At 42.1% G+C, this 27,318-nt stretch overlaps 1 protein-coding gene and 1 long non-coding RNA gene across 7 annotated transcripts in view; one reads left to right on the top strand and one right to left on the bottom strand.

Annotated features, from left to right (window-relative positions):
- The window catches only part of dock4b (dedicator of cytokinesis 4b), a 138,162-nt gene extending 122,035 nt beyond the window's left edge, over positions 1 to 16,127 (bottom strand). For 3 of the 4 annotated variants that reach the window (XM_085250946.1, XM_085250949.1, XM_085250947.1), the window contains exon 1: positions 15,902 to 16,127. In XM_085250946.1, coding sequence (XP_085107072.1) covers positions 15,902 to 15,938 — 37 coding nt within the window. In that variant the 5' untranslated portion in view covers positions 15,939 to 16,127. The remainder of the gene's footprint in view (positions 1 to 15,901) is intronic. The other variant, XM_085250948.1, reaches the window with a different exon arrangement.
- Positions 16,128 to 20,409: 4,282 nt separating this feature from the next.
- On the top strand, positions 20,410 to 24,136 carry LOC146555797 (uncharacterized). 3 transcript variants are annotated; one of them, XR_014889295.1, is made up of 5 exons: positions 20,410 to 20,696; positions 21,139 to 21,174; positions 21,533 to 21,685; positions 22,052 to 22,142; positions 22,731 to 24,136. It is a non-coding gene; the product is annotated as an uncharacterized LOC146555797 (long non-coding RNA). The 3 variants fall into 3 exon arrangements; XR_014889294.1 differs by having other exon boundaries at positions 20,410 to 20,443; positions 20,565 to 21,174; positions 22,731 to 24,132; XR_014889293.1 differs by having other exon boundaries at positions 20,410 to 21,174; positions 22,731 to 24,134.
- Positions 24,137 to 27,318: the final 3,182 nt, after the last annotated feature.

Genomic DNA, 27,318 nt, shown 5'->3' with positions numbered 1-27,318 from the left:
ACACTTTCTTGTGAGGAGAGTTTATAAAACTACAGAAGGGAATCTGTATGTGTGTCAAATGGCCTTTTATAGGAAATGGGTTTCCTTCCCTTTTTCTCTGCTTTAGTCGCCTCACATGGGGCTTTCAGGAAGTATAGACCTCACGAAAAAAAAAAAAAAAAAAAACTCTAAAAGTAGTAACTAGTTCCTCAAATTTGTCTTCACCGTCATTCAGAGCTGAGAACCGAAAAAACAAAATTGCTATTGAAGATGGAGAGACGCTCTGTTTGGCTCTGCACTGCGATTCAACGTTGAATGTATGGCCTATGTGTATGGTGAGCTTATGTGTGTGTCTGTGTGGCCGCACGTGGTCAAACATTCCTGCGGGGCTAAGAGGTTCAGCTGTCGTCAGGACTATTTTCCTGTGCGCTGCATGCCATTGGTGGATCAAGGAGGATTATTCCTGGAGGTTGGGAAACTTTGGCCTCGGTTAGATTTGGAAAAAAAGAAAGAAAGAAAAACACAGAGAAAAGGGACAAAACGGCCATAGTATGGAGTGATTTCTTTAATGAATCCAACTTGCGGTAATGAGACTGAATCGGTGCTGTTGTTTGTCAAAGCAAGCCACGTAGGAAATCACACAAGCCGAGAGCTACGGCGACTGAGAGGCACAGGAGGAGGGCTGCGGAGAGAGTCTCGAGCCACCTTGCGCTGTTCGAAATAATTAACCAATACTCAACTGTCACACAAGAAAATCCCTTGTGCCTGCTTTGAATTTTTTCGCTTTAACTCGAGGAGCTGCTTCACACTTTGCCCTAATCTTGTCCATTACTGCGACTACATCGGCGCGAACAAAAGAGGCCGCTCTCCAATTTCTCTCAACCTGTCAGGGACCCCAAAAATGGATGAGAATCCCAATTCCCCTACACATCCTCCAGAATAAATTGGTAGTAGAGGGAAGTCTGACCATGGAAGCCAGCTAATTCAGAAGCAGCGGTAAAGACAGAGACAAGCTGAGAGACAGAGTGAGGGTGTCAAACTGATGGCTGTGCTCAGCCAATTTGCTTGTGCATGCGGTCCACGCAGGCAAAAAAATCAATAGAGTAGAGTAAGAAAGTTGGAGGGGGCAATGGGGGAAAAATATGTCCCACTTTTCTGATTTAGGTCAACAGCAGTCGTGTGCGCCCTCCAAAGCTGTCGGTAATTAAATGAAACTAGTTAAAAAGTCGGCAGGAGCCCTGAAATGGAAGGCAGATGAGGGATGAGAGAACGGGGAGGGACGAGGCTACAGTGATTAATCTCATCTTTGTTTTTCTCCTCCCACAGTTGTGGTTGAACACAATTATACAAAGTAGAAAGGTAGCCTCATTTGTGCGCCCATTCGGCGCCTGGCACTCCTCAGGGGGAGAAAGTATAAAGATTCTAATGAGCTACAGAGAGAGTTCCTTAAACACAAAGGGGCAGATAGGGACACACTGGGACCGTGCTCCGCCAGCCTTGGCAGCTCAACTCTGAGGAAGAACTCCATGCGGACCGAAAACTGACAGCCCATCAACCATCGCATTCTCCGTCTTATTTTCTGTGCCTGACTCTCCACAGTTTACCCGTATCTGCCTTTCGCCTCACATTCTCCTGGTGCCTGGTAAAGCCTGGCAGATCATACATGGGACATATTAAAAAAAAAAAAAAAAACAGTTTAGAGCAGTAGTTTCCAAAACACGGTTCATTCCCCATAGCCAAGAGTTATGCAAAGCAACTTACTATAAATTGTAAAACTGAGCTCTAATATCAAAAAGTACATGCACACAGACTTTTTTTACAAGCTGCCTACTATCTGATCTACTGGACATTTACATTCTCACAAGCATATTTGTCTGTGACATCTAGAAAAGTTCAGAGTTGTGGGTTGCATTTGAATATGTGGTTTATGATTTCCAACTCCACCCACTGCTGCATGCTCAAGCATGAAGAGCACCTGGTGTAAGGCCCGGGTGAGACTCAAGTGGTTATACGTAGTGTGATCAATGACAAAAGCTGACTAATCGATCTACAGTATAATCACATTACCACAGCTGAATCCCCATATGCGTTACTTGCTTGCTCCTAGGGTTTGTCAAATTCCCCCTTTGCATTTGTCTTGGTTGCTTCGCTAGCAGATTACTGCAGTTTGTATGAAAGACACTGACTTATCTGCAAAAACCTGCCAACTACTTGCTAATAGCTAGTCACACTAGAGACCACTTGCCTTCAAAAATAAAGGTTGTCCCTTTTGAAACACGTAGGTTTCAGCATTAAGGCCCAGCTTTTACTTTCAAGGTGAATGGTTTCCATTTATGTGTCATGCTTTTTCATGGTTCACAACCACTAAGTGGTTAGTTAGCAAGTATTTTCAGACAAATGAGCATCTTTCATGCAAATTGTCTGCTAATCTTACGAAGAACGCAATCGGTACATCACCTTCCTTATGACTGATCTCACATGGTGACAGCCAGCAACCCTTCAGCACCTACTCACCAAATATATGAGGAAAACACATTTTTCCCCAAGTGGCCGGAGGTTTCCAGGGGGGTGCCAACTGGTCTGTGGCCCATGTGACTGAGGCCTGAGGATTTATATGGGATTAAAACATTGACTGTTTTTTTTTAATATCCATATTCCATCTCTACTGTAAGCAAACATGAAATCACAGATACCAGCAAAACAAATTTAATATTTTTAAGCCAAAAGCCTAAATTTGGGAATTACATCTCCAAAGAGAAACTAAATTATCCAACAAATTGATTTATTGTTATATGCCTACATTATTTTTACATCCATGCCTGCTGTTGTGCGTCTACCGTTTCGACCACAGTCACAGCCAGCCACTGCTGCCCAGCTCCTAGTACTAGGAGGTAGGGATGGTAAGGTTGCTGCTACATTAGGACAGCCTGTGCAAAGAGGATTATGGCTGCAGTCCAGATGAGGGTCCGGGGCGGGGGTGTGACACATCACCACTGATGATGCCTGGAAACATTCCCCTAAAAATCAATGGCTTGGCCTCAGCCCATTCAGTCAGCACCATTAGCAGAGTAACCTCTGGACTGAAAACAAGCTGAAGTAGATGCAGCTGCACTGTGTTGCAAAATATCCAATTGGGTGCACTCCTGTACCTGTAAACACTGGAGCTTAACCTGAGCTGAATTTTGAATGGGTTATGATTTATTTATGCGTGTCTCGCAGGTTGCCGTCCACTGATCAAAAGCCTGTTCAAAAGGAAACAGCTGAACATTTGATCACGATCACAAGCCACGACGTCCTTCTTTTTCGTGCTTCAGGAGACAGCATCGGCAGCCATACTACAACATATGTTGTGTGCAGCGCAACACGCTCTATTTGTGCGGCGGTATTTTTAGCATTCCTATACTCATTATGTCAGCAGCAAAAGCACAGCAGAATGCCCAGGCCGGTATGAGTGAAGTGAGAAAGGCAGGAAGACAATGCTCAGTCCTGCTTGAAGTCGGGCATCTGCTCAGCTAAGCACATGTATTGTGGCTGTGAAGAATGTGCTTTGCTCCGATTAAGTTTATTTTTTGATGGCGTTGGAAAACAAATACACCTCGCTCCTCTGCTGTAGCCGTGCATCAGCGAGCTCCTGAGGTGCTGAGAGGTGTGTAAACAAAGAGGATAGGATTCATGTTTCAAAGACGAGAGACATAACTCACTGATGTCAAGATTATCCTTTTTTTTTTTTACTCTTTCAAGTTTGACTAATGAAACAACATAAAAGCATCTTTCTTCAAAAAAAGCTCAAAGCTCTCAAAGAGTGGAAGATGATACTGAGTCCTGTGATGACCATTCTGCTCAAATTGGGACCACTGACAGCTCATTCGGGTCTGGATAAATAGGGTAGGGATGCATAGCCCAAAAGACACCTCCATTATTGAGCCATTAGGAGCAGAGGGGTAAGGACTACAGGAGTAAGAGAACACCACAACTGACATAACCAGCAATAAAGACACCAGCAAAACAATTTATAGTAATTATGATTTTTACCAATAAATAGCTGTATAAATATCATATCTATCTGCACCATTTCCATGGCTTCAATGCCTGCTTTTAACAAAAACTGCTTGCCAGCAAGAACACCCAGGGGCTTCACAAAAGGAGGTGCTGTAGGATCACAATTTGTGCTCGTGTTGTGTACATTGCCAGTGTACATACAAACAATTACTCTTTCTGTCATGTCACCTCCTTTGCTCCGCACTGAGCCAGCTGCCTGAGGTGTCCATCCGGCGCCGTCATCCTTTCTGAGTCCGACTCACAAAGGCTCCCACAGTGGGGAGGTTTCCTTTGCGCCCCCCACCCACCCCCGCATCACACCCACACAATAGGGGATCCATTTCAACCGCTTTTAGCAGGGTCACTTGCTACTTTTAGTTCTCAGCCCTCCCTCCCCTGAGGGTGCAAGTGGTGGAAGGAGGAAAATAAAGACGCCAGGTGGATGCTTGGGAGTGAGGTCAGGCTTGTGGCACACAGTGGCCCTTCGAGCCAGCCCCGCCTTGGCTGGATGTCTTTTTTTGGTAAAGCTTTGCGGGAGGAAAAGAAGCTGATACCACAGCCTGGAGCGACCATGATGCCTGGTTTCAGTGCTATATTGCAGAGAGGTTTGGCTTGTGACCTTGATCAAGGTAAAACACATTACAAAGGACATTCTACTCTGGGCCTGTTGGGAACCAATCATATACATCTTAATACACTTAATGGGCAAAAACACTCGGCCACACCTATTAATCTCTGAATTAATGTGTTTTCAGTCCCATGGCTGCAATGAATAAAAATGAAACACCTAGCGCCTCTACAAGCATTTATGAAAGAATGGGACATAGTGCATTAAAGTCGCCAAGCCTCTGACATTAACATCAGCACTAAAACTGTGCTCCAGGAGCTTCATGGCATGGGTTTCCATGGCTGGGTAGCTCCTCTAGGTGTGAGGTGTAGGTCGCCCAGCACTTCTAGTCATACAGTGTATGCAGGGGTTGGCGATTTGGTCACAAGATCATATGAACAATCTTTTGGGGATAAATCACGACTTACAATCTGAATCACAAACACTTCTCTAACCCAAGCCCATATAAGCTAATCTTGTTACTCAGCAGTAACTACTTCCTGATTTTATTTTGCGATAACCCAGACAAGTCCCTATTGAAATGAATTAGAAGAGCACAACAGCTGCAAGTTCAGTGTCCTTTGGGATGTTGAAAACAAAATAAAAAAATAAAATAAATTACCAGTTAAATCTGTTGAAAACAATTGTTTAGAAAGGTGTCTTTTTGAGTGTTTTGCCTAACCTAGCATACACATTGTGTCATGACACAAAAAGCTTACATCACACAGGTGAAAAATGCGATTGTGTAAGTCGAACAAGACAACAGGCCTAAAGTTTCCCAGTGTTACACAGTTACGACTATTAAAAAACAGAAGATTGGATTCTGTGTGCTGGGAACACGGATATTCAGGATTCTTTCAGCTCACAGATCTCTGCATGCTGTTTTTACCAGAGGGGCTCTAACTGGACGTGGAGGTGTGTTACTTTAGGAAATTACAAAAGAGGAATTTATCAACTTACGAAAAATAAGGCTTTAAGAAGGGAATTCACATGATTGCGTCTTTGGCTGGACTTAATCTCACAATAATGATTGAGAGCAAGAGGAAACAACATGTGAGCTTTTCCTTACAGAGCTTTAGATCTGCTGGTGGGCAGATTTTGGTACCTTTCCTGTCTTTATGCCAAGCTAAGTCAATTAATTAGAATGGCATCAATCCTATTAACCGACTAAATGATTACCAACACGTCACACTTTCTTCTTTAATATGGCTCAAAATGCATACACTATTGGGAGAATTAGTCTGTATCCATCTTCTCTGCTTCCAGCAAGCCAATTTCAAAACTACTAACTTAACTTAAAGGACATCAAATGCCCCCTTCAGGTCTTGCTTAAATAACGGGAGAAGAAAAACTCAGCCGAATGAATCAAGAGAAGGAATCCTCTATGTAACTTCCAGAAAAGGAACACAAGGAAAGCAGATCAATCCTACAATGCACCACAATGCCAATCTTCAGTGCTGCTGGAGGAATACTGAAAAGGCCTCATTCAATCAATGATGAGAGGCAGGAAGAATGAAGACTCTTGGTCTTCTCCCCCCAGACTGAAAAAAAAAACTTCAAATGATCCAGTAGTTCTAATGTTTTTGGGGGTTTGTTTGTTTTTGGTTTTTTGGTTGTTTGGGTTTTTTTAGGGGGAGGGGTTTATTAATTCAAAACGAGTGTTTAACCGAAAACACATTTTCTCCTTCAGCGTGGTTTGAAGGCTTTCCTCTTAGCTGGATAAACACTCCAAATAGTAACAGTCCCTGAAGAGGACTGAAAAGAAGAGACAGAAAAGAAAAGTGAACTGGGTCGCAGTTGGTAGTTTAGTCAACCTGATGAATTAAACAGACCCTCTGAGGCAATAACACTCTACAACACCCACACAATTAATTTTGGAATTCAGAAGAACTAGTCACTTCTGAAATAATCCTGTTTTTTGGTAGCTTTGTCACCGAGAGCTGGAGTTTATCTCATTTCAAACTCGCAACCCCTCGGAGAGTAAGGAGTTTTCTTCTTTGACATCTTTCTGGCTGAAAAACCATTCCCGAAATACAATATCCACCTTCTGCTTCGATAGAATGAAGTTATTTCAATCAGCTAAAGAGAACTGTGCTGGAAAATGAAGAAAAAAAAATCAATTGCAATCAACTCAAACACTTGAGTCTTCAAACTGACAAAAAAAAAAAAAAAGTGGGTAAATGAGCGTCGATGGGCTGCAATGAAAAGCCCTTTAGAAAGTTAACCTGACATTAAAAGTAGCTTTTCTGTGTGCAAGCAGAGGGAGAGGAAGTGAGCTGATAGAGTAGAGGTGATGAGGACGGACGGGTGGCCAGCCAGCGCGTCGCATGCAGCAGGTTGACATGCACAGGCGAGCCGGGCCGTCATCTTGACGGCGCACCCAGAGCAAGAAACAGACTGCTTGCACGCACGCACACACACACACCACCTTCAAAGGGGACAAAGAGCAAACGTAGAATCTGTACATGCACTGATTCAACCTGAGAAGGGTGTGCGCACACACCCAACACCAGCACAAACAGATACATTGAGCAGGTTAATGAGACATCTAAGAGAAAGTGAAGTCGGAGAGGGCTGGCCAGAAATCAGTGACAGCAGCAGCTGATCCTCCCAGTGTGATCTTTCCAAAGACAGAGGAGGGAACGGCGATGAGGGGAAAGCAGTTCAATCTCACAGAGGGCACAGAGGGCTCTATACTGATCAATGCCACTGCCACAGCTCTTGACCCCACAGCCAATATGCACTGCTGGTATGACCTTACTTGGGAGTAGGTGTGCATTTTCATGGCCAACCATGAAACTGAAGCATGTACACTAAATATAAGCCCCCCCCCAAAAGAACAAACAAAAAAAAACAAAAACAGGAACAGGTACCAAGGACATAAAGAGAACAGGCTTAATGGGACAGAAACCAAAGTCAGGGAAACATGAACTTACCATCTGTCTACCTGCTACTGTAAATACATTGCACTCAGAATGAACTCGGGCAGAGATTCATCCTGAATCTGGGGGGTATGCAACATGCGTATTAAATAAGCTCACTTTTTTTTTTTTGCTACGTCCTCTGAGAAAAGCTCATGTCAGATGTTTATTAATGTCTGTGTATTTGTGCTACCAAAATAAAAGGTCTACAGAAGAAATTTGGGTTAGAATTTCATTACACATGAATGTGTCTTCCTGTGTGGCTAGAATCGGGCCTCTTTAATTAGCACTTTCATACTGTGAATCTGCACTGTGAATTCTGTAACACATTTAGATGGAGCTGCTAAACTATAAAGTTCCCCGAGATCCATTGCCTACATATTTTTTTTTTTAAACTGTTGTCCTTTTGTAAAGACAAGACATAAAAAAGCCACCCACTGAACTACTAAGTTACATGTTAAAGCAATCCAAAGATTGACAGGTCTGCTGTGCCTAGCTACAGTTGCTATGTTAGGGCAACCGCTGATGAGGTGAGGGATTTAGCGAGCAGTCACCTGATAAGTTTATATGCACAGCAGCAGCCATCAATCGGGGTAATGTCCTTTGATCTCTCTACAAGTGCAACCATAAAGATTTGTACATTTTGCTTTGACAACTTCAAAAAGAGCAGTTTGCAGCATTTTCAATGCTTTTCTTTTTACGCTTCGATGAACGGGGAACATGTTTAAGAGGATTTGATGGAGAGACAAGCATGTAGCACCACAAAAGATGTGTAGCATCCGCCGTAGCATCCGCTCTACTGCAAAGCCTGAGGGACACTCATACTGATTTATCATATTCAGAGTTCCAGTCCACAGAGGCGGCTGCTGCAACCATGCACCAACAAACACAAAGCTCCATACGAAAAATTACACACATAAGCCCACAAATATGTATGTAACACCAAATGTACAAGACACAGAGGAGCACAGAGGAGCACACAGTAGCTGGCGATATCTGGGACAGGCGAGAGCGGATTCATATGGAAGAGAGATAAAGGTGAAATAGACAGAGTGAAGTGAGAGAAAAAAGGAAGCCAGACTGCAAAGGAATGAGTGAGCAAGTTAAAAAAAAAAAAAAAAAGAAGCAGAAAATGAGATAAGGGTCATCGCGGCGCAATCTGCTGTCTCTGAAAACAACTCACTCTGCAGGAATGAGCAGGAGACTGCAGGGATGGCAACAGAGAAATAGATACAAAGAGGGAAAATAGGCATTGAAACGACTTCAATTCAATACAGACAGACACCCAGAAGCACTTCCATTTAATTAAGGCAATACAAGAAAATGGCAACAGGAGCGAGAGAGGGGACAGATAAACCCAGCGAGGTTTGGGAAGTGCGCATGAACGCCCAGTCAAGGTCATGTAATGACGTTCAACAGCTTTCAGCCTGAAGACCTTTCACCTCCCCGTCACTGTCTCACTCCACAACACTAATCCTGACGGACGCTGTGCTGATAAACTCCTAATAGTGTCCTTGACAACCTAAGCTGGACGGTTCATCAGTCCTTGTGTTATTCCATCTGTAATATACTGCAGCTCAATAGTAATACAAAATAGCTCTTTTTAAATCATTTAATTTCATTATTTTATCCAAGTGATGACAGCAACTCGCAAGTCCAAAAACAACTCTACCAGACGCCATTCCAAAGTAAAGCAAATAGAGAAAAAAAGGGGCAGACTTGGGAAAATGAGTACTGGACCAAAACACTCTGTGTGACCCTCCTGTGGCTGTACACCTACGAGACACACACACCCACCCACCTACCCACTGGATAATTAACAGGGTATAAGTAAAGACAGCAACCCACACCCATTAGCTCTGTTTTTCTAAAGTCCTTTAAGCATACCATGACACTTTATTAGCGATCAATAACACATTTAAAGATATGAGATTTAACCCGGGCAGACCGCGACTGCGATTTTATTAACGCATTAATAATAAAGCGAGTGGTTTTTAGTAACTTGAGGGGCAGCACAAGCAGCTACCAGTTACCCAAGGTTTATTTGAAAACGGAAGCCTTGTGGGCATTATAATGCGTCGGGGCGGCCACACTAACACTCACAAATCAATGTACACTTCCTTTACAGTCAATACATGCAAGCCTGGATTACAGCCACAGGACACAGATTGCTCATGCTAGTCAAGTCCAGGCGATGCTTTTTCTGCAGCAAATGAGCATTAAAAAAAATAAAAATAAAACGAGTGTCTTTTGATGCATAAACAGCTCTTCTCACCTGCCAATCACTATGATTGTCACAAGCCGACACCCTTCGTTTATGAAAATGGTATGTCAGTCTTTTTTTTTTTTCCGCCTCAGCCCACACAGATGATACAAACACACACACCCTCCCCATGTTGCCTCTCCTGCAGGAGGGCTGCTGATCAGTTAGGCTGCTGAATTTCTAATAGGACATATCCTATTAACCTCACTCACACAGGGATCACGAATTGATATCAAGGAAGGAGAACCGCATCAGGCCTGCTGGAAAGGCAGAGTATTTCCCAGCCAACCGTGATGCTTTTATCTTAATACAATAATAATAATAATAATAATAATAATAATAATAGCTTCTTCTAAAACAAAGAAAATCTATTAGCAGATGTTGTTTTTACTTGACAGATGTCTGATTTTTTGCATTTCAAATATCACACAAGTAGTCAAAGACAAGCACTGTTACCATATATCTAAATGGGGTGAAGAAAACAGTCAACATAAATCAATTGTAAGAGAAAGATGTAGACAATTTTACATTATTATATTATAGTATAAAGAATATTAGTCCACAGACAAGTTGATGAATTAAGTGCCAGTATAAGTAATAGCCATTATGATGACCATGTGTGCTCTGGTTAAAAAGAAATCGCTTGACCACCTCTAAGCAAAAGCATCATCTCTTTAGAAGCATCATCCCTTTAAGTATCCCAGACTGTCAGTGGAGTGGAAATCCATGAGAGCTACCCCACCACCACCACCACCACCACCTCCTTCAGCTACCTCTCTCATCACTGTACATGGATATGGACAATTACAGCACACTGGCTTGTCACCCACACCAGTGGGATTCGCAAGAGTATCTCCCCCACTCTGTGTGTATGATGAAGAAAAGCCAAAAGGAGGTAAAATCTTGTCACTTCTAGAACACAGAACAGAGATCAAAGAAACGTCTCTGTTTCCTGTGTTCGGCGTTGCAGAGTAGAAACAAAAAGACTGCTTTGTGGTTTAATGGGGACTCCATTACAAATACAGCAAGGTTTAATTGAAAAATACACAGGAAGAATCAGTGGTGGCATTTCTCACATCCTGGTCTATGTTTGTGTTACAGTGGCTATTATCTAGGTAAATAGGTGAGGATTTCTTTTTCCGTCTCTGTATGCATAAATCTGCATTCAAATATGTGCAATCTGCTGGTATAGGAGATGATTTTGTTACCGGAAGCTGTCTGGTTTCTGCCTGCAGTGTGAACAGTACTGATCAGTCACATTTTAGCAACTTCTGACCACAGTATGGTGGAAGTCATGGCCTAGATATCTGTTAACCGTAAATGTCCTCGCTACACTGGAAGCCCTGAAATGCTGGCGGTTGTCCCCAGAGGCTAACTCATTAGACGATAGCCGATGGGCTCCCAGATTGGTGATGAATAAAAAGCTCATTGATTCCGTCATGCGCCACATGTCCATGTAGATTTATTTACCCTTTGCATTGTGCACACCAGAGAACAGATTGTGTCTGGATTTTTAACTCTTTTTGTTTTATTTTGTACATATGTTCAAATCACTAGGGAGCCTCCCATGGTCTCCTCGTGTGCTAAATGATTGTCTTGGACGAGTACGTGTGCAAATTTGTGTGTTTACAGGGGAAGGGGTGCTATCTCTGCAGATGGAGGCGAGGCAGCGGGCAAGCAAGCAATTACAAGCTGGTTGGCTTACACCTCCCCCCACCGTCACCCATACATCGCCCTGGGGCTTGCTTGCATTAAGAAATCATGGGTATAATGGTGGAATGGGCCTCAGGGCCCCCTCCAAAACAACCTGCTAATCCCCTTGTGGTGATGGGAGGGTGTTGAATCTGGGGGTAACAGGGCATCCCGGCCGCTCCGACAATGAGTCCACCCCTGACACGCGCCAGCGCCCTCAACCACCCATCGCTTCACACCGCACCTCCTCCAACCACCCCAATCAACTACAGCAACATCCTCCCGAGGGAGGAAACAAGCGATGTCAGCCACGGGAGAGGAAAACCCCCCAGGCCCAGCGTCGCCCCTCCATCTCAGCTGGGCCTCGAGCAGAAACATTCAATCAGATCACTGCGCCTTTCTCTCTGCATCTCCTGGCTGTTTTTGTGCCACAGCACTCAAACAAAGGATGCACGCTAAATCGAGCTTCGCCAATCAACCTCTGGTAGAGAATTCAACTTGCACAAACAGATCCGAAGCAGCTCGTTAAAATGGTTTAATTATGTATCCAAATTGTGATGAGCAATGACACGCTTGATTGGTTGTATCAGAGGGCCTTAATGAGGAGAAAGGCCTCACTCTGTCTGAGAATTAACATGACGTCTGCTCTCGCTAAACATGACACAATGCAGCCTCCAGTGCTCTCTCTTTCCCTCGCTCTGTCTATTCAGCGACTGAGTCAAAGTGTGTTTGTCCTGGGCGGCATTCGTGACAGATTACTCTTCATCTGCTTATGGAGCGTCGGACAGACTTCCTCGGGTAAGTCTGTCATCAAATATTCGGTTTAGCTTAAATCAACGCCATAATGTCACACCACCTCTTATTTCTTTCAATGGCAATCTCATCCTGTTTACCAGGAACCTGTGCTATCTCTGTGCTGAGATCTCTGACTTCCATATATAAAGAGATTTTTCCTCTTTGTTCAGTTTAGTGTTTCCCCATCCCAGCCCCAGCAAGTCCATTTAGAAATCATACATTAACATCGTCTCATCAATCTTCCAACCTTCTAGCTTCAGGTTAAAAACCAGTAATCATCCCGCTGGTGGGCTAATGGGCACCTTAACATCAACTCGCCGAGAGTCCATTCATATTTCATGAACGGCAGCGTCCCCCCATCTTCCCCGGGCCCCGCTCAGCTTGTAAGGCAAATCGACATCAAAAGCGTCAACCTTCCAATTAGATGGCGAGACATTCTGATCTCATCTCAATTTGGCCCGAGATCAAATCTTCCCACAAAGATCCAAGGAATTCCGAGCCCTTTTAGTTAGCCAGCCTACCCTGTCAAACGGGGAGAAAATGTTCACTGAAAGCACTTGGAGGAGGAGGTCGCATTAAAAAATGCCTAACGCAGGGACCTTCCTGTTTAGATATCGAGATATCACAGCAATTCCAACAGCAACAGTGTTCAAGAAAGGTGCTAGGGGAGTGTGGTTGAAAACAAAGACCAGATGTGAAAACATGACGTTAATCCTAGTGAGGTGCGACTTAGAGCAATGGCACTTCAGGCAGTGTTTTGGGAAGACCTGTGTAAAGCACCAGATGTTCCTCCTGGCATGAATAATTTGGACAGTGATTCCAGGTGGGCATCAATGGCCACTTCACAAATGAGGCTATTTTGCCGTAAGATAAGCATCAAGTTATCCTTTTGCCCCGCAAAATAAGTGATCGATGTGAAGACCAGCTGATTTCATATATTCTCTGTTATTTGTAAAAACAATGCAGCAAAGACACTAAGCTACAAGAAGTATATATAGTCTAAAAGCCTTAGAAATGCCTCAGCTCCTCAGACAGTTTTTTTCCACTCTTTTCTCTATATGAGGTCAACGAGAGAGGATTTCCCTAATATGGTCACATCACCCACGCAGCTCTGTTAGCACAAAAGCCCCACCCACCTGTTGTTAAAACACTTGTTTTTACAGAAGGAAACCAATCAGAAGAATGCTGGTTTAACAGGAGGGAGAAGGGAGCTTTTTTACCCAGGCAATGGATTCACTGCAGCAAGGCCCAGAGGAAAGTAAATAAGAATTACTCTGAGTTGTCAGTCACAAAAGGCTTCTCCAGTAGACTCCAAGAATAAAAATACGGAGCTGGAAATAAAGGAAAACAGCCGCCCTTCTTCTTTCACTCCTCTAAGGGTCACTATATGTTACAGAAAGTGAAATTCTCATAGTGTGGCAACCCTATCTAACACCCCCAACATTCACACCCAGTATGCGCCTGTAAGCAAAGTTCTTTCTTCTATATCTTTCTCTTTTGTTACGCAGCTATTCCTGTCACCATCCCTATAAAAGGTCAGCCTTCCATCCCACCTTTGACTGTGACAGTTGTGAACCAATATAAACACATATTTCCTTCCAACAATGCAAGGAAAAACCTCTTTTAAACCCCCTCTTTGTTGCTCAATAGTTTCTCTAAAGTCTGTCAGTGTCTGGAGGGGATATCACTCATTCTGTTGGTTCGAGCGGATCAATAGAGAGACTAAAAACAAATCAACCTGCCCGAATCTCTGACTGCGACCGCTTAACCTGCTGAAGCTGCAATTATCATAACTAAAAGCAATCTGTGTCAACCTTTCTTGTGTGCGTGTGTGTCTGGCTCTTCAAACCTGAATTTCACAACAGGAAATCAGCACAGTTCCTTCCTTGAAAAGGATCAGGCCACACAGAAGAGTGCCTCTGCCAAAACAAGTCTTAGAAAATAAATCTCAGCCAATTAATGGGGTCTTATTGGGAGTTATCGAGGAAGAGGGTGTGTGTGGGTGGGTGGGGGGGGGGGGGGATCAAAAACCTTAATCCAATTAACAGGATGCCCTCTAGCAGCGGAGGGACAATACAATAGTGAGTATTTAGCTTTCAAAATAAATGCCCTCCATTTATCCAGCCAAGTGAACTTTGACAGCATGGAATGGGTTTAAGTAGCTAAATGGAATAAATCTATTATGTGGTATAAAAAAGTTTAAAAAAAAAATAAAATGATGCAGGCTAATGGTTCTGGACACTCTACCCTGCACGTGATTAAACACATTACAATATAACTGCAGAGTGAGGAAGGTCAGATATTTAGCACTTATGAGGGCAGGGAAGGGAAACTAGTAGAGCACTCAGGTGACCAGATCACAAACGTGTGACATGGAGAGGTCAAAGGCCAGTTTCTGGTTCGCTGTGCTTCACTGATTTCAAGTCCAGGTGGCAAAAAGCACCCATAGCACCCACAGTGGGATTTCTGAACACCTCAGACAACATTGAGAACCAAGGAAAGAAGGCATGATATGAACACACTGAGTACCTGTGCTTAACAGATCACAGTTTTATTACTTTGAATGGGTTGGCTTGCTTTAGTTGCAAAAAAAAAAAAAAAAAAAAAAAAAAAGCTCAAATGATCGTTGGCTCCCTTTTACACAGACTCAACCAGAGCAACACACACACACAGAGGACAGTACAATATCTCTAGGGAATATTATTATGAGACATTTAAGCCGCCTCTCAGCGGCCGCATTTCAATAAGATGCCCCACCACCACCCTCACCCTCTGGATTTTTTTTTTCTTTTTGCGTTTGAATCCAGGCACAAGACGAAAATTCCTGCCACACCAACAGGGAAAAGTCTGTGTGGGGTTTTCTTTCCTTTGCCACATTTGGCTTCGTTTGCTTTGCTGTCGCTTGTTTGTCTCACTTCACTGTTTGATCCAAGAGCCCCCCCTCCGACAGTCTGAACAATGCGCACTGTACGACAGGCTGCACACATTTCCAGGACTTCTCAAGGTCTGGGACAATCTCCGTGGTAGAAAAGGCATCAACAATAATAATAACAATAATTTTAACCCCCCGTTCGGCTTTCTTTCGAAGAATTTCTAGATGCTGGGCAAAGCACACACAGACAGACATATAGCGACTGGCTGTGAAGCAGCTGATTCCCCCCACCACCACCACTGAAACAGACAGAGCCTGAGCGAACACACAGCAGTAGTGAAGTCAAAATAGCTCGCCAGTTCACATCCTCATAATGAAAATGGGAAAATAGGGCAAAGCGCGAGCAAGACTTAAAAATATCAAAAATGTGGCATTTGGCAAATCAGGAGGAGAAGGAGGAGGGGGAAGAAGAGGAGGGGGTGAAGCGGGCAACCTTATGCTTTGCAATGTGGCAGTGAGATGAAATCCAAGCTCCCATCACTGGGTTGTTTGAAAGAGAGCGCTCGCCTCGTGATAAAAACACAGTCATTCGGTCTCTAACTGCGCCGGGAATCAGCATCCAAGTACAGCCACTTCACCACCTCCCGTGCGCACATTAACACATGCCCTTACAGCTGAACGCGAGTGAAAGCAGTTTATTTTTTTAGAGGAATATGAAGGCAAATTAAACTTACCGACGCCGTATTTCTCGTGTTCTGTAGGTATCCACATGTTTACTGTCGGTAAGTTTAAGTGAGTGGTCGGAATAGCAGCGAAAAGCAAGGTTTGGGTTCCGTGTAACGCATTCTACTGGCGTGCTTTCCTCCGCTCTGTAGTAGGAGTCATTGTTTAGGTTACAGCAAGAGAAAGCGCCTCAGCCGCCGCTGCTGCTGCTGCCGCTGCTGCTCGTAGTGGTACGGAGACGCGTTGCCTTTAGGTTCTGTGGGAAATGTGACACCCGGAGAGGTCAGAGCACTTTGGAGCCCCCTGCGAAATTATTGTTTGTTATGGTCGGAAGATTTGGAGAAAAGGAACGCTGTTCGTATTTAAATACCAGCATTTTCATACTTTTTAGAATGATTAAGCTTTAGCAGGCTGTATTTGTAGCCCAATGCCCTGTTCAAAACTGTCACGGCAATGGGTTCAATCGGGGTTGGAGCTAGTTATTTGTCAATCCTACTAACAGAGCAATAACACATTCATTGCTAGGTATGTGGCACTGTTAACTTGTTTTAACATTAGTTTGTTTTATAGTTAAAAAATGACGACTCAACGAGCTACGGTTACCAACTAGCATAAAAAGCAGTAGGCGTAATGTTAGCTTATTTTTCATAGACAATACAAACTGTTAGTTTTTTAAAATATTACTTCAGGGCTGTTAGCCTACACATAATATCATTTAAATATGTTTCCCTGAGCCCCCACCACACACACACACACACACACACACACACACACACACACACACACACTAAGTTGAGGATTCATTCCATCTACTAGTTATTATGTGGGGGCTGAGATTTAAATGTCTAACGAGAAAACCCCCGAGTAGTACCTGAACGCAACAACATCGCCAGCAAAGCGAAAAAGCCGAGTGACGCATTGTGGGACTTGTAGTAGGTACCCAGCGACGTCAGTGAAGGTCCCTTTATCTACAGCATCTTCGACACATGACGGTATTATTCTGTTTTTGGGACTTTCTGGTGAGTATTAGCTGGAAAGATGTAGGTTTAGTTTTATTTCAGGGTAGCCATGACGGTCGCCAGAGCGTCAAGACATGTAAGCACTGATTTACAGTCATCCATGGAGACATTACAGACCAATAATATCAGGATATTGGTGTAGAACATGACCTTGCAACAGTGGAGAGCCCTCCCGGACACACAAGGCTTCTACTGCATGAAAAATACATGAGAGTCTTTGAGGAGGAAGCGCAAAACTGGAGGGAGTTCCACTGCCAAAAAGAAAGAGTTCAACATGCATGAGAGAAAAGAGGAGTGTATGTGTATGTGTCAGTCAGTGTGAGTGTCTGTTTTTATGAGACCCATGCTCATCTCACACACTGCTTTCCCTTTTCTTTTATTCTGGACTAATCACCTGCCTGTGTTGTGTCAGCTTGCGTTGTGTTCGAGTACAAAGGACTTTTTTTAAAAAGCCATTCTAATGCACGTTCATTTCTCATGCTGCAAACGGTGCATTAAAATGCTTTGAAGTGTCAAATGTGCTTCTCTCCCCTCCTTGTCTCACCACTACTTTGCACGTCCACGTACCCATCCACCTTTGTAGGTTATATGGTAAATTATGAATGGATGTGCTGTGGAAAAGCAAGCAACCTGAGGCTCGGTGCTGGCTTTGGAGGTGAAATTCGGCTACTGTTTTTACCATGATCCGGTGCACTCCCTTTTTTTGCTTGGCCTTTTGCTCTCACATACAGCATCTAACATAAATGCCAATAAACCTGGATTAATTTTCCACATTGCAGTGCTTTATGCCTATACTCTAGTATATTTCTGAATGGAGAGTTGGGGGGCTGTGGGTATAAGAAAGGTTTTGTAGGGAGACTGTTGGAATGTTACTCCATATATGAATAAATCATAAGCCGTGGAGGACCCCATGGATTCACCCCCCTGAGAGGACAGGACACTGGAGCTAGTGTGTGCTTTTTTATGTAGTGGAAAATGGACTATATTCTACATCACTGAAGCAATACTCAAACTCGTGCACCTTTGCCAGTGTTGTGATAACAGTTAAAAATATGACAAGACAAAAGGAAAACATAACGTGGACAACAAGCAACCAAATAGGAACTGATTGAAATTTTAAAAAAAAAAAATAGACTTTTATTAGTCAGTGTTTCTGTAAAACATATACCTTTCTCTTTTTGCCAACCATTTGCAACTTGACGTTAATAGGATTGAGGCCCCCCTTCATTCCTCAATATTTTACTTCCAAGCAGCCAGACTTTTAATTTTTAAAGCGGTTTTGACCAATTGGTAACCAGGATTTGTGGATGTGTTCCAAGGTTTTTCTTTGGACATTGGCTGCTTTTTCACTCATTTTCAGTCCTTCCTTGACAATTTTCAGAGTAATGAGGGCTTTCGGCATCCTGAAAAGGATAAGCAGAAGAAAATGGGTGTTCAAGGTTAAAGGTTCTTTATTTGTTACATGCATAGTTATACAAGTATAACACACAGTGAAATGTAGCCTGACACGCTCCTCGACATGTGCAAAAATGGGGGGGGGGGGGGGGGGGTAGAGGAAGAACATATATATATATATATATAGTATATACATTGGGTGAATGTGCGGTAGTAGCAGCAAGCAGGTGAATTCTGTACATTAATATGAATAGACATCTGACTATTTTACAGAATAGACAATATAAACATATTTAAAATTAAAGGAATTTGGAATGTACATTGTGCCTTGGTTTAGAGTGTCTGGAAGAGAGTCCTGTCTCAGTCAATTATAGATGATGTAAGAGGGCAGGTGTGTGTGTTTAGGGCCCGGGTGGCTTGGGGATAGAAGCTCCTCTTGAGTCTCTCTGTCCTTGCCCGGATGATGCGGAACCTTCTACCAGATTGCAGAAGTTGGAACAGTTTGTTGCCAGGATGGGACGGGTCCTTCAGTATCTGCGCTGCTCTAGTCCGGCATCTCCTGGTGTAGGTGTCCTGAAGCAGGGGGAGCGCAATCCTGCAGCAGCGTTCTGCTGTACGGATCACTCTCTGGAGAGCTTTTTGGTCCTTCACACAGCTGTTCCCAAACCACGATGTCATGTTCTGTGTGAGGATGCTCTCCACAGCGCCTGTATAGAAAATCCTGAGGATCTTTGGAGAGACCCTGAACTTCCTCAGTTGTCGTAGGTGATACAGGCGCTGCCTAGCCTTTTTGGTCTGGACCTGAATGTGGGCAGCCCATGTCAGGTCTGAGGAGATGTGGACACCAAGATACTTGAAGGACTGCACCCTCTCCACTGGAGCTCCATTGATGATAATGGGCTTATAGTCTCTGTGCTGACTCCTTCTGAAGTCCACCACCAGCTCCTTGGTCTTGCTGACGTTCAGCTGGAGGTGGTTGTCCTGGCGCCATGATACCAGATTCTTCACTTCATCCATGTAGGCCGCCTCATCGTTGTTGGAGATGGCACCCAACACCACTGTGTCGTTAGCAAACTTCACAATGGTGTTGGAGCCATGGGTGGCCACACAGTCTGAAGTGTAGCGGGAGTAGAGCAGTGGCGAGAGGACACATCCCTGAGGTGCTCCTGTGTTGATGGTGATGCTGTTAGAGACGCATCTACCCACCTTCACCACCTGAGTTCTGCCAGTGAGGAAGTCCAACACCCATGCACACAGACGGCTGTTAAGTCCCAGATCCCTGAGCTTTGTGAACAGTCTGCAGGGCACTATTGTGTTATGGGATTATTATGGGTGTATGGAAAGGCATTAACCAGTGTTGTTATACACATAACGGACTACATAACAAACATAACAAAGAGGCAATTTTAAATTGTAACTTTAAAATCACAAAAAAACATTTTTTTTTTCTAATTTCTATAAAAATGCCAAAGACAACACAGTTATATGCTGTTATACAGGCATGATATAGCATTTTTGTACCAACAAGGAAATTCCCAAAGAGCTATAAGCTGGAAATGTATGTCTTGACATGGTGTGCAGCGCTGAGGAAAAAATGGAGGAAAACTGGACAAAAAGAGAACAAAAGAAGAAGTGGCAGGTCTAAAAAAAAACTATCTATCTGAAAGTCACGTCTTTAAGAAATAGAGAGAAAAAAAATCAAGCAAAGGCCTGAAAGAGGAACTGAAAGATGGCTCTGGCCCTTCAGCTTACACATCAACTGTTCAGTGAAACCTCATCAGAATGTCCTCTGTAGTAGGGTGGCTGCCAAGAAGTCATTCTTAAGGAAGGTAAACAAGAAGTGATAGAATGATGAATCCAAATTTGAAATCTTTGGCTCAGATTGTAAGGGAACACGGTGTGTGGTGGAGGCGCTGTCATTGTTTAGGGCTCATCTCAGCCAATAATGTTGGAGATCTTGTCAAAATGGATGGAACAGAATAGATTTTGATCCACCATGCAATACCATCTGAAAAGCATTTGATTTCCAGCAGCTTCAGCTTTCAGCAGGACAATGATGTTTGGTTTTTTAGCTTGTTGTTGGTGATTATGATGATATCATACACTGAAAAAAAGGGACTGGCCATCTCTTGGATTTATGTAAGCATCTTGCATGCATTTAACACAATTGCCTCATGTTTTAAAGTTAAATGTAACTATATAGTGTAAAAACTACATGATATGCAGAAAGGGTGTATTAAATTGTTCATATCATGTTCAGGTGACGTAAGTCAATAAGATAGCAACGTTAAATCTCGTGAAACCACGCGTGATTTCATCTCGCGGGCTTTGGATCGTGGTTTAAAAAAGGCATCCATCTCAGTCAAGTCGAGCAGCCAACTCTACGTTTTTGGTATGTCTTGATTTTTTTAATTCATTTTTACCATAATTCAGCCAAATGTAGTTAAACGTCTAGAGTGTCGCCATGTAACATGCTAAAAAAGAGCCGTTAGCTTATTTGCTGTTTTATCTGTTGTCAAAGAATTGGCGCTTTTTCATTTGAATTTGTCTTTGGCACAAGAGCCGTAATATCACATTAAACCTAATTACGAGGCACTCATAACATAATTTGGTTTTCTGTGTGAATAGATTTGTCAACTGACTCTTCAGTTACATTGTGTATTTACTGCACCGTGGTGTTAGTGAGATTTTGGACATTGAACAGCTTTAGCTAATATCATCAGCGGCATTATGCTAGCTTACATCCCTACCCCTCCTGCCCTCACCTGCTGTCCTTTTGTTTTTGTTTTTTTTGCTGCACATTGAGAGACCACATCTATTCTGCATTTCACCAGGAGTCAGCTGATGGATTGTGGGTTCAAGGTGTTATGGTAAGAAAGTATATTCTATTTTCGTTTCTGTAACTTAATTATAATAGGTTTTTTATAATTATTAGGTGCATGCATACTCACCCTATTAATACAACTGAGAGATCCAAAATCTGCCATAGATTTAACTTATACCTGTATGTATTGCCAGAAAGGTGATTACTGGACTCGCATTAATGCACACTTGAACTGAAATGAGGTTGTAACTTGTGGGTTGTTGGGTTGCAAATCAGAAACAAACATCTTTGGATTTTTTTTAATCCCATAAGATCTGGAAACACAGTTTTTATTCAACAAAACATTACTGATTAACCAAGCACAGTTACTGCTGTTATTTCAAAATAATTTTATGTCATTTCAGATAAAATGCAGCATTCCAGTGCATCCCAACCATGCCTTTACAGTCAAGGTTTCTGACGGAGCTGAGTTTCTCTCTGACAGTCTGCTGAAAGTGTTTGCAAAGTGATCGGGGGAACAGTGCACAAAGCTAAAGGATGTAGCTGCCATGATGACAGTAAGAACTGTAAAATTCTTTAACTACAAAGTGTATATGTATTGCATTAGGTCAGTAAAAGATTTTTATGCTACATCCATTGAAACAGTCAACTATTACCTGTGAGTACCGATTCCACTAAAAGGATGCCATAATTTTCGTCATGCATTTACTGGCCCACTGAGAAAAAATTATCTTTTTTTAAAAATAAATGTTCTGGAAACTATATATCCATAAAGTTGATGTCAAACAGGAACTTTTGATATTGCTTTGTAGATGCTGGTGTTGCATGTTGACTGGTTTAAAAAGTCAAGAGTTTTTGTCTGGGATCATTTTCTTCTGTGCTACTGAAAAGTTCACAAATCTCTGTTTTCTTTGTTATAATAGTCAAGGATGACATTAATGCTCGGAGTCCCTCATCAAAGTGCTCCGCATCTGTGTGAAAGACAATTGCAACATCTTGGTGCAGGAGTTCATGGTGAGTGTTTTATGAGTAGATTGTGGCTTTGCAACATTTAAAAATGCATTTAGTTATCCACTTGATCCTCATTGGACTGGTTAGGACCAGTAGTCCTCTTTAATAATTTGAAGTTCACATGAGGCCTGGTAGTGAACTCGGCCGCCGGCCCTTGAGGCCCCACCCCTGTATTAGGGGTCACATCAGTGTGAAAAAACTTTAAATTTGTCATTCTAGTGAACAAAGGAAAATCCCACCAATATTTACATTAGCTTTTGTTTGAAAAAATGACCAACTGACCAACAGCTAACCAAATTGTGGGGCTGAAAGTCTAAATTCTAACATCTTCTGAGTGACATAACCTGGATTTCTGATGGGCCGGTGTCTTTCTAACAAAAACTAATGTAAAGCATTTGAAATTATTATGTTTTTCACCCTCTCTTAGAAACTCTGTTAGACCATGAATGGCAGCATGGCAGGCCACTCTTTGGCTATAGCTATTTACTATGTTGCTTGCATTGGTTTAAATTACTCTAACATTAGAACTGGTAGATTCAAAAGAGATGAGTTTAAAAAGGAATCTTAAAGAAATGTTTTGTGTTTAACCAGGACTTGACTGAGGCCACTGCACAGATTGAGAAAACCACAATGAACATCTGTCTCCAGAGATGCGCCAGGCAATGACTTTTCTGATGTTGTTCTTCAAGATCTGGATAACGTGACCTTTGCAGTAGCCATGCTGTTTGGACCTTTTTTATTCCTTCAACATGAGTTACCCATCACAACTCTGCTACACTTTTGAGGTGATTCAATGGGTGGTAATGGAGTTGGATGCAACTCAGCTCTCAAGAAAAGCTCACAACTAAGACAAAACTGCTCCTGCAACGAAGCTCACTGTTATGCATGCAAGCTGATCAGCTCTAGGTGAGAGGACATTTAAATCTCACACTTGTTCTGCTGCATTTTTGAAGCTCAATTCCAGGAACAGATCGCAGGGTTCATTTTTATATACTCTGCAACTGCCATGAGGACAAGCCGTTTTTTTTGTTGTTTGTTTTTCCTTTTGCTCTGTACAAGTTCTGTTTGTCTGTTTGGCAGCATTTTTAAATTTGTCTTTGTATTTTTTCTTTCTTTTACTAGTGAAGAGATGTAGCATGAACAGTTATACAGTCTAAATATCCCATATGGGTCGTGTGAAATGGTATTTTCAATTTCATTCAGTTGAAGTAAAGAACGTTGAATATTTCTAAGTGTGCTGTTTTGAACCAAGATGTCACAGTATGATCAGTGCTGTATTTTTTGACAGTCACTGTATCAATGTTATTTTTGCGTCTCTTGAATAAAGGTTTTGACCTGCAAGTGCTAATTTCTTTAGTTATTGGGGTAAAATGGGTAATGTTAATAGGAAGGTGTTTGCCAATTCAGTAACCTAATTTAATGTTAATGGAAACTAACATTACCTCAAATTGTTTAGTCATAATTGTTGTTTAACTGAATCTTGATGTCAGAGGCCTTAAATAGAATGTTTTGATTTGTTCTTTCCCAACATTTTTCAAAAGAAACAGTCTAATTTCTTTACTGTGATTGATTCCAGAGAACACGGAAGAACTGACATTATTTAACTGTTGATTTATGTAGATTCAGTGGAGGAGTAATGTCAGTTTAATTCTTTACCTACTGCAGTGAAATTAGACATTTTGTTTTGAAAGGTTACTGGTGGATGCCAGCAACCATCTTGGAAGAGAACAATACAATCTGTTATAAGGCCTCCATTTGAAAATTGTGTATTTGATACTAGAATATAATAGCAAAATGTAATTTGAAGATAACATGTAGTATTTAAGTGACCAAGTAGTATTGGGTAAAAGTTATTGAATCGTGTTGGGATAACGTGAGAAAATTGTGAAGGATTAAAATATTCCAAGAGCTCAAATTACTTCATCAAAACATGTTTAAGTCACATTTTATCAACACAAATTGCACAGGTTTATTGAACATGAATAAATTGTGTTACTTTAACTCAATTGTTTAAGTTGCTGCCGAAGCAAAACATCTGTGTGCAACAAATGTCCACCATTGAATTAAGTAAATCCAACAACATATTTTTTTCAGTGTAATATATCATGCATGAATATGTAATTCACGTTTTATAAATTATAAAATATTACTGTCATGAAGTGAAAATGATATGATGTTGTACTAAGGTGTTATAGGTGTGAAAACCAAACAAACTGGTCATTTTATTAGATTTGTATTGGGTAGTTAGGCAACATGATCACTTCATAGCATATGATATGGATAAGAACCTTCAGGGGCCTTTGATGCACCTGCGTGATTTTGTGTATTATTATAATGAAAATGAATTTGCTGTGCATTTAATGTCTGCAGTGTCAACCCATATGACACTGTGAGCCCACAGACAAAGGTAACAGCTGGAGGAAGATGGCAAAACATGGAGAGAAGGATTACAAGTAGAATATCTGTTCAATGACCGAACTCTAAAAGGATTATTTCAGTGTACTGAGGACAGGTCGAGTCACCCGAGCAGTCTGCTCAGGTGCTCGTTTTGCCTCCTCTCCTCTTCCCAATCCACTTCCCCCATGTTTCTTCCCAAGATAATGACATTTCTTCCTGTTTTCTCTGACTTTCATCTCATTGGGACCCACATGTTCTGGGCAGAGCACGGGAGTACATATGGCTGGAGATGACAGATGGAAGACCAAGTCAGCCATTGCCACAGACAGTTCTACAAGCCCAGATGGGTTCTGAAAATTGCTCAGCATTTCCGCCACTCAACCACCATCACTTTTCATCTCTGGCCCATGACCCCAAATAAACTTAGCATCTGTGACACATAAATCAAAGTAAATGCTTGAAGAGAAGAGAAGAGAAGAGAAGAGAAGAGAAGAGAAGAGAAGAGAAGAGAGATCAGCCAAGACTTCTTTGCTTTTGGAACACAACAAGTTGTAGTAAACAAAGGGGATAAAAGATCACGTGCTCAGCAATGCATTTTAAAACTATAGTATAGAGCTTTCATGTTTCATTTGGGGACAGCCCTGGATTATTTAAGTTTCCACTTATTTTTTCCCTTCTAACCTCCTTTGTGCTTCAGACCACCGGGTAACTACAACTGCTTTATGTCAAAAAGTGACACTACACAAGGCCAGTTTTCTTTGCAGGACAGCTGAAGCAAAAATGACACTAGCTTATCTCAAGAGACCACTGCCTATCAAGTTTTCTCAGCACTCCTTAGCTTTGATTTAATTCACACCAGGAAGTGTAGGTCAGGTGGTGGTGTTCATTTTGGGGAGGGGTGGGGGGTGACATATGCCTCCTTCAGCTTGTGAACAGCGGGCAATATCCTCATCTCCAATAGAAACAGGCCTCTAAATATAGCAACGAAAATAGGCTAGAAAAATCCCCCTCTTTGTACATTGTACCATATGAAGACTGGATTTCACAACCCAATACTTCTGACGAAGGATCTATATATAGAAATATTGGCCTTAATTCATTTGCTTACACAGCACATTTGCTGTATGGGAACATTTAGTGTAGCTCTCATTTGCTCTTCTTATACTGTCTGTGCAATAATGTCTTAGGTTATAATTTGTCCATAACAGCTCAGTAATATTCACTTAAATACATAAACATCTGATGCATATGTACATGAATGTACACACAGATATGCACTGTCTTAAACACTGTACGCACCCCACATATGAAACCCATTTCACCCTTGAGATATAACATAAACCTTTGGCGTTAAATGTTAATAACCAGAAGTGTCAGTGGTGAGGATAAATGCTGTAGAAGCAGAAGAAGAAGATTAGCCCTTTATTGTCATTGCACACGTACAACAAAATTGTGGGTGCTCCACAGCAACTGTGGCAGAATAAAACATAAATAGTACAGCAGGAATAAATAGCATTCATTATAACACAAACCATGATTTTTTTCCTGATTATTACCAAGTTGTTTAGGTACCTAAACCAACCAATCATTGAAAATAAAGTAAAAAAACACTACGTTCCTTAATTGGGCATGAAGGATGGATGGATGCAAACTGCATTTCGTTGCCCTGTACCTGTGCATGTGCAATGACAATAAAGTTGAATTCTATTCTATTCTATTCTATTCTATTCTAAGAGCCCATTGCTGGTGAACACTTTGTGATTTAGGACTTATCTATATATGGCGTCAACTCACAACAGTAGTCGTCTCAAAGTACATTATGCTATAAGGTAAAGGCACTACTGTAATACAAAGAAGACCCCCAACAATCAAACTGCCTCCTTTGAGCAAGCACTTGGCGACAGTGGAATAAAAAAAACTTTCCTGTTTCCTGTTAACTTTCCTGTTAAGCCTCTAGCAGAACCAGGCTTAGGAAGGGGCAGCTATCTGCAATGACCAGATGTGGGCGATAGGAGGAAGACAGGACTCAAGCCATAGTAGCAATTTTGTGATGAACATTAGCATGCTAACGTGATACTGGTGATATAACAAATGCAAACAATGCTAACATGCTAACATTTAGCTGATATATTTGGTCTTAAGCTTAAATAAATTAAAACCTGATGATTGGATTTGGTGGAAAGGTTTGGTCACATGTGTGCAAAATAATTAAATAACTAAATTAATCCAATTGCTAATTTCAATCAGTAGTTGGGCCATTTAATTAAATTTCATAAACATTAGCCATATAGTGATAGTAGATGAAGCATCAGTAAAACCGAGTATTACTAAAGATAGTGGTATTCCTGCTCTCAGGACCATGGCAGTCTATAAAAAAATGCCATGACAAACTATCCAGTAGTTGCTGACAAGTGGTGGAACAGCCTCATTTGAGCCAAGACCCTCACTGAAAGAAGAGTTTTCCATATAACTGACACCATTCTTGAGTCTCAATCTGAACAACATGAGTGATAAAACAGCATCTCCAGCCCCACATGTCTTTGGATGACAGCAGCACATCAGTGCAGCTTTTTTACCCCTCCTCTCCGCTGGGCCTTCACTTCAAACCGTGTTTTGGCTGGATGTAAAAATAGACCTCCTCCGTCTTTCTCCTTAGCATCAACAGGGAAAGCACCATAGACGATTTGTCATGGGTTTGATATGCAAAACCGCACTCAAAGGCAATGAAACGTAATCTGTAATACAGGATAGCATCCTGTCACCTGCAAGTGTTCACCGTGGG

Source organism: Mchenga conophoros, linkage group LG17, assembly GCF_057382185.1.
Source record: "Mchenga conophoros isolate Kocher_MC1m ecotype Shallow Benthic linkage group LG17, M_conophoros_male_GT1.1, whole genome shotgun sequence".
Lineage (NCBI taxonomy): Eukaryota > Metazoa > Chordata > Actinopteri > Cichliformes > Cichlidae > Mchenga > Mchenga conophoros.
The sequence above is the reverse complement of the archived record's forward strand: the minus strand, read 5'-3'. Positions and strand labels throughout refer to the sequence as shown.